Source organism: Chrysochloris asiatica, unplaced genomic scaffold (assembly GCF_000296735.1).
Source record: "Chrysochloris asiatica unplaced genomic scaffold, ChrAsi1.0 scaffold00002, whole genome shotgun sequence".
In the NCBI taxonomy this organism is placed as follows: domain Eukaryota; kingdom Metazoa; phylum Chordata; class Mammalia; order Afrosoricida; family Chrysochloridae; genus Chrysochloris; species Chrysochloris asiatica.
Genome location: NW_006408520.1, coordinates 11,475,644 through 11,484,091, shown reverse-complemented (window position 1 = coordinate 11,484,091; position 8,448 = coordinate 11,475,644). Strand labels below are relative to the sequence as shown.

Genomic DNA, 8,448 nt, shown 5'->3' with positions numbered 1-8,448 from the left:
TTTTTTTTTAAACTTCTCTAGAAAACCCAACCTAAGGTGTGTGGCATTGAGAAAGTAGAGTTCCAGAGAAATAAAATCACAAGGATGAGATTTCTAAATTGATACTAAAGTCTGATTAATTTTAAAGTCACTGATAATGGGTGGCGGCATCTCTGACATACACATCATAGGAATCAGTCTTGAACTGATTTTCAGTTTGATTCTCTTTCCCCCTTGTAAAGTCGGAGAAGGTCAGACATGTTCCCAATATGGTGTTTGCAGTTGGCATCAGGAGCAGGATTTATTGCAATGGCTCCAGACTCATGGAACCATTAGGTTTTGTAAGAGAAAGAACCAAGGGGAATGTGAAGTGAACCTTTTGATTTTTAGATGGTTAGTTGGTATTTTGTTACCTTTAGAAGGAGCTCTGGTAGTATAGAGGTTATGATTTGGGCTGTTAACCTCAAGGTCAGCAGTTTGAAACTACCAGCCATTCTGCAGGAGACAGATGAAACTTTCTGCTTCCATAAAGATTTACAGCCTCAGAAACCTTATACAGGGTTGCTATGAGTCATAACCAACTCCATGTCACACCACCACCACTAAAAGGAATGCAGGGGATAAAATCCTTCAGGAGGAAAGAAAGCTGCAGCTTCTGGAGTTGCCTATCAAGAAGGTTAAACTAGATGACCAATAGGGGGTCAGGGAACACCCAGCCAGAGGTTCAAAGCCATAGGCACATGAATGAGGTTAGTCTAAGGGAGAAGAAAAGATTGAACATTGTGGTTTTTAATATGCTTAAAGGACATTAGATTCTCCTGCCTACTATTGTAGTCCCAATGTGAAGAAACGGTTGAGTATGATGCTGATAGCCTTCTATGATTCAACCATGAATAATTATTGGTAGGATTAGTTGTGATCATCAAAACTATAATTATAGGAGATGGATACCACAAAGTGAGGAGTACTTCATCTTTCATTTATTATTGTCAGTGGCTAAAAAAGTCAGGGGTGATACCTTGAATTTCCTGGGTATGACTTTTCTATCCAAGGGATTTGGTGGAACCATGAGAATAAGGTATGCAGGAATCTAAGTCTGGGATTGTTTCATTTTGCCTTCCAACTAAGTGTAAAGGAACCATCTCAGAAGCAGGGACAGAAGATTCCATGATCATCAAGAAGAAAAAGCATGAGTGGAGTGTGAGATCCCTACCTAGAAAAGCAGTAACAGCATGGAGAGAGAGAGCAGCTATGGGTTCTAGGCTGATGGACTGGGACACACACCTGAGAAGCCAAAGACAAGAGCCAGGTATGTCTGCAGTAAGTCAGAAAAGAGGTGCTTTTAACTAGAGAGGTGCTGCATCCTGAGTTGTTTTTGAATCCTGCATAGTACTTTATTCACTTACCTAATAAATCCTATAACCCTGAGCATTGTTATGAGTTTTGTGTGGCCATTACTTATCGAACCAGATATGAAGCAGATCGTGCTGTGGGAGGGATGGGTAGTGTCAGAATAGGGTAAGGAAGATTGAGGGGTGGAAGTCATGTCTGACTTCCACTTCATAGGAATTGATTTTAAACTGATCCAGATTTTTTTTTCTTATTCCTCCTTGTGAAGTCAGGGGAAGTCAGACATGGTGCCCACATAGTTTTTGCAGTTTGTGTCAGGAGTGGTATTGCAGGATAATGCACTGGACTACAAGGTTGGTTTGAACTGCAAGATCAGTGGTTCAAACCCACCAGTCACCCCTTGGAAACCCTAGACAGTGTTGTTATTAGTCAGAAGTGACTTGACAGCACTTAACAACAACTATTATATTAGCATGTGTGAATAAAGTTTCATGGAAATTCTGAATCAATAAATGTAGGAGAAAGGGGGAAATATGAAAAGGAAAAGGGAGACAGAAACAGAGAAAAGGGGAAAAAACAGAGACCAAACATCCAGGAAGAGTGATGTGAATTATTTGCTTAGTTACCACCAAAGTCATAATTACACTGTAACTCCATGGGAACAAAGGTAATTTCACAGTAACACACATTACTGTTACCACTCTATATCCTGATAACTGTGAAATTAATTTGTGGCAATACTATATGTGTTGGTCATAAGTTGTTCCCTTGGTAACTGTATTATGCTACCATAGAGAAGAAATGTTTTACAGTAAAATGGGCAGCAGCAGGCTGGTTATACAGTAGAAAAGCTTCTATCTAAATACACATAGCATAGCAGTCACCCCTGGAAAAACTACATGGCTTGCAAAAGAGTTCTGTATGCACACTGGCCATTATCTATTGACTTAAGTAGTTTATGTGGATAACAAGAAATGATCAAATTACTTATTTATATTTAGCAACAGTGTCTTATCTTTAAATTTTTTTTCAAAGAAAATTTATAAAAAATATAATATATATTCTTTTTTTTTTCCTTATTGAAGTTACATCTATGTTATGAGAAGTCATATAAATATATCGGTACACACATTTACACACTTCAATGAAAATCAGGCATGTAAGTGATAGGAGGCAACCCTGAGGTATAAACAAAGATACGAAACGTATTTCTTTTAAAAATTTCCTTAAGGAAATACATTCAAGAAAGATGACCTGTTCCGCATGCACTCTATTAACTGCAAAGTCATAGGAGAAAAAATAGAACATTTGGCCAAAAGGTGAGTAACTCATACTTTTTCTTTTTGTCATATGTGTTTCAAGAGAGTATACACAAGTAACAAGGCTCCAGGAAGTGATGGAATACAAATGGAAATGTTTCAAAAAATTGATGCAACCCTTGAGTTGCTCAATCATCTATACCAAAAAAAAGTGGAAGAAAACGACTTGTCAAAACAATTGAAAAAATCCTTATTTGTACCCATTCAAAAGACTGGTGACCTGATTGAATGTGGAAATCATCAAATAATATCATTAATATCACATGCAATTAAAATTTCCTGAAGATAATTTTTAAATGCTTGAACCAAACTGAAGAGGCTGTAGAATGAGGTATATCATTGTTAACTTCAGATGCATATTGGCTGAAAGCAGAAATATACCAGAAAAACTTATTTGTGCTTTACTGGTTATGCAAATACATTCAATTGTGTTGATCATAACAAACTATGGATAATACTGCAAAGAATGGATATTCCAGAAGATTTAATTGTGTTCATGAGGAACACATGCTTAGAGCGAGGTGGTTAACTAGAACAACACATGGGAAATGGTATAAAATCAGAAAAGGTATGTGCCACCTTTCACCATACTTATTCAATCTGCATGGTGAGCAAGTAATCCAAGAAGCTGGACTATATGAAGAAGAAAGGAGCATCAGGACTAGAAATAGGCATATTAACAACCTGTGATTTACAGACAACAGTACTTTATTTTCTGGAAGTAAAGAGGACTTGAAAGATTTATTAATGGAGATCAAAGACTCCAGCCTTCAATATGGGTTACAACTCAATGTTAAGAAAATGAAAGTCCTCAAAAGTGGGGCAATTAATAACATTATGATAAACTGATAAAATATTAAAATTGCCAAATACTTTATTTTGCTTATATCCAAATGTATATATATTTGCAATGAACACTGATGGAAGCAGCAGTCAAATGATGCATTGTATTAGGCAAATCTGCTGCACAAGACTTTAAAAATAATCTTTAAAATGTTCAAGAGCAAAGATGTCAGTTTGAGGACTAAGCTTTGCCTGATTGAACCCAAGTTATTTTCCAATCTCCTCATATGCATGTAAAAATTGGACAATGAATAAGTAAAACTATAGAACTTGAATTATGATTTGGGAGAATAATATTGAAAGAGACGTTGACTTGCTAGAATGACAATCAAATCTGTCTTAGAATAAGTATAGCCTGGATACTCTTTAGAAGCAAGAATGTGAGACTTTGTCTCCTGTACTTTGAATACGTTGTGCAGTCCCTAAAGAAGGACATCATGTCTGGAAAAGTGGGGGTGAGCAAAAAAAAAAGAAGAAGATTCCTCAACAAGATGTATTGACAGAGTGGCAACAATGATGAGCTCTTGTGAGGGTGGTGCAGGACTGGAAAGTGTTTAGTTCTGTTGTGTGTAAGGTTGCTCTGGGTCAGAACCAACTCGATGGTCTTAACAACAATAGTACACAAAAGAGGAAGACCATAAAAATCCTAAATCAGAAGAGCCACTGGTGAGTTTGAACCACTAACCTTGTGTTTCCAAACGGACTTTGAAGTTCAGTGCTTATCCTATAGCGCCATACCAGGCTTGTCTTACAGCATTGTTGTTAAGTGCTGTCCAATCTGTTCTGACTCATAGTGACCTTGTATAATGATACTGAGGAGTGGTTGGTGAGCTTGAACCTCCGACCTTGCAGTTAGCAGTCCAGTGGAATTGAAGGATAAGAACTGGACTACTCAATGCAAGGTTAGAGATTCAAACACACCAGCTGCTCCTCAGACACCTAGACAGGGTCTCTGAGCTGAAACCGACTCAACAGTATTTATCAACAGCATTTGGGATCCTGGTACGGTGCTGCAGGATAAGAATTGGATTACTAACCACAAAGTTGGCACTTCAAACTCGCTAGCTGCTCCTCAGAAGCCCTATATAGGACTGTTATGAATAAGAACTGACTCAGTGGGGCATAACAGCAGTGTTATTTTCAATATTTGAACGGATTCCCTCAATATTCTTATGTTGCTATCTTTGTCAAAATAACATAGTTCTGACATATAACTAGGGTTCGCTGCTGTTGTATCTACTTCTCCATAATTACTTTCCTAATTTGGACCTCTGTCTATTTCTTGGAGAATGTAATTTAGAATGTAAATTGTTGTTGTTAAGTGCTATCAAGTTGATTCAGACTCATAGCGATCCTGTATAGGGTCTCTGAAGCTGGAATTCTTTGCAGAAGCATAATGCTTCATCTTTCTTCCAAAGAGCAGATGATGGGCTTGAATGGTGGTGTATGTAAATTTTATTTTAAGTAAGCACACATTGGATACTTACAAACAAGGCTAATAAACCATGATTTAACAGAATGCTTTATCTATCATGTAATTCGTGGTAATTTTTTACTATTATGAATTCACTACTTACTCAGCATATGACCAAGGACAACTTCCTTGACCCTATTTTCTCATGCATAAAATGGATATGATAGTAGAATCTACCTCTCAGGATTGTTATTACAGAACAGCTGATTGGCACTGTGGGTTACTGCACTGGACTGCAAAGTCAGTTTGAACCAAAATGTCTGTGGTTCAAGCTCATCAGTTGTTCCTAGGAAACCCTATGCATGGTCATTATGGGTAGGAACACACTCAATGGCAGTTAACAACAACAATATTGAACAAAGAGTATTTATCACAGAATTAACAAACTCTAAAGGCATGGAATATATTTATTATGTTATTTGTTATAATTAATAAATGAACACATCTAAAGTACTTTAAAAGTAAGTTACTTCATTGACTAAATTTTATATCTGCCATATTATGTAACCATATATATTCAAAAACATAAGCTAATCATGCACTATGAACCAGGAACTACAAGTGTTACTGAAAAATAAATTACATACTTTGTTGTCATGCAGAGTATGAACTCCAGTTTTGCTACTTTAAGAAACCTGCTATCTGTAAATCATCTCAACTTTCTAGATACCAATTTTCTAGCTATATGTTGCTGTCATTGTTAAGTCCCATAGAGTTAATTTGACTCCAACCCTTCCAGACCCTGCATAGGGTTTCCAAGGAGCAGATGGTGTGTTAGCAGTCCAGTGCTTATCCTACAGCACATCACACAAGGACTCCTTTCTATCTATATGTTGTTGTTTCTGTTAAGTTCCATCAAGTCAGGTCTGACCAATAGTGACCTTATTTAGGGTTTCCAAGGAATAGCTGGTGAGCTTGGGCCATCAACCTTGTGGTTCAAACTGACTTTGCAGTCCAGTGCTTTAACCCACAGCACCACACCAGAACAGAGCAGAAATGACAAATCTGCACTTGCTTCTTATTATCATCAAAATAAAATCCATATTCCTTTCCCTGACTAACATGCCCTGTATTATCTTAGATCCCATAACCCTCCACTTGGCTCCATTCATTCTAAGCTTGTTTTCATACCACACTGGTACAACCTCTCAGCCCATGAAAAGCAACATGGGAGCCTATTAGATTTTATGAAACACTTAGCCAGGAACTTTTTATTTTATCAAAATAGACTTTATCAGAAACCAGTCTTGATTGATTATAATAGTGGCAGAAGTTTAATTTAACAAATGCTTTATTATGACTGAGAAAATGACTACAGTATCAGCAAAAACAGGGGAAAAAAAACAGCAAGAATTCATTTGGGCTAATATAAAAAATAAAGCACTAATTTTCTAAGTTTGATTTACTTATATAGCATATCACTTTGTATTAGAAAAGCAACTGATTTTAAGAAATTTGACATTTTACACTGTAAAAGTAGCAGGATTTGTATAAAAAGTAGAAAAAGTTACTGTTTAAAAATATACTCAAGGGACTATGCTCCTGATATAAAAACTAGAATGAAAATGCTAAAATATTAAATATATTAACTGTTGTATAATACAAGAGTAGTCTAGGTGAAGCAATGCTTAAGTATTTAGCACCTAACCAAAAAGACATGTTTCAATCTCACTGGAAGTTCTACAGATGAAAAGATTCAAAAATCTGCTCATGCAAGGATTGCTGTAGTTGTTGTTAAGTGCTGTTAAGTCAGTTATGACCCATAGTGATCTTATTTATATAGGGTTTCCAAGGAGTGGCTGGTGAGCTTGAATTGACGACCTTGCTGTTCATACTGACTTTGCCAGTCCAGCGCATTAACCCACAACACCACAGCAAGACTAGGAATACCTATGCGGCTGTTTCACTCTATCCTTAGGGGACCTTTGTATCAGAACCCACTCCACAGCATACAGTAACAATATATACTACTCAAATATAGACAGCTTAGTGGCACAAAAGATTAAGTGCTGGTCTGACCATTGAAAAGTCAGTAATTCAAACCCAAGCAGGGATTTTAAGAAAAGGTTTCTTTTAACTTGAGATTTCCACTTTTCTTTTAATCACTAACATTCAGTCAGAACATGGGTATAAAAGATGACATGGAAGCAGTATCTGATCTCTGTCTTCATAAAGGAGTGATGGTGGTGTGCCATGGAGTCGTCTGACTCATATCAACCCTGCATAGGGTTTACGAGGTTATATATTTACGGGAGCTGGAAGCCTCATCTTTCTCCCATTGAACAGCTGGTACTTTTGAACTGCTGACCATGAGATTCGCAGCCCGACTCATAACCCCTATGCTACAACAGCTCCTTTCACAAAGGAAGAGAAGGAGGAAAGTCAACAGTATCAGTATCAGCCCAGGCCCGATTTTTTTGAGGTGGAGGTGAGACAAGCCAACATCCTCTTTCCTTCTTTTGCCAATTCTGACAACTTTCACAATGCTTTCTACCCATCTGGTCTCAATAATTAATTGCAGTGGTCACACAGAACTCAGCCATCATAGTCACAGTTATGGGTTTATTAGCAGAGAGTTCACAGTTTACAAGGAAGGATTAGAAATGCTTGGTGGTGGTGGTTATGTGCTGTGGAGTCAGTTCTGACTCATAGTGACCCCATATAGGGTTTCCAAGGCTGTAAATCTTTACAGGAGCAGAAAGCCTCATATTTTTCCCACAGAACAGTTGGTAGTTTCAAACTGCTGACCTTGTGGTTCACGGCCCAATTCGTAACCACTATGCTACCAGAGCTCCTTTAGAAATGCTTAGGGTACAGTTCTTTCAGTCAGGACAGCCTCTTCCCAGACATCAACATAGACAAGCCTCTGTTCAGTTCTTGGCCTCTCAGCTATGGGCCCTTTGGACTCTGCCCTGCTCCAGCTGTGTTGTACAGCTGATTTGGCACTGCCAATAAATGTTCCAAGGACACTCCACTCCTCTGTAAGTACTAGTCCAAAGGTACTCAGCTCTGCGGATTAGGAAGCCTAGCTCCTGGAGTTACCTCACTCCTGCCCAAAGGCACTCAGCTTTACTTGCTCCATGAGCTGAGAAGCTCACCATTCTGATCAGTGCTCTGGCTCTTAATTATGCTGCAGCTGTTCCTCTGCCACTCAACTCCTATCACCCCTGTGCCACAGTTCTCTATCTGTGGATCAAGGAGGTTCAATGCATAGAGATGTCAGGTTCCAAATGACATGCTCCATTCCTACTTGTTCTTCCTTAATGGTAATGAGATATCCCAGTACTGCTTCTGAAATGGCTAATTTTAACCACGTTAGAGTTTCAAGTTTTTCACTGAAAAGTAATTCTGTTGAACAGCGAGGATCATTCCCAACACCTCCATACAAAGAGAAGATAGGGATGAGCAACTTTGTAGACATTGGCTACCCAAAATGGGAGGGATACAAAGGCAAGAAGTGACTGGCTTACAAGCTTTCATGAG

The 8,448-nt window shown here is 38.1% G+C and overlaps 1 protein-coding gene across 1 annotated transcript in view; it reads right to left on the bottom strand.

Moving 5' to 3' along the window:
- DPYD (dihydropyrimidine dehydrogenase) overlaps positions 1–8,448 on the bottom strand; it is a 1,478,957-nt gene that overhangs the window by 1,233,195 nt on the left and 237,314 nt on the right. Inside the window, exon 7 of the mRNA XM_006831042.1 lies at positions 486–497. Within this exon, the coding sequence (XP_006831105.1) occupies positions 486–497 (12 nt within the window). The remainder of the gene's footprint in view (positions 1–485; positions 498–8,448) is intronic.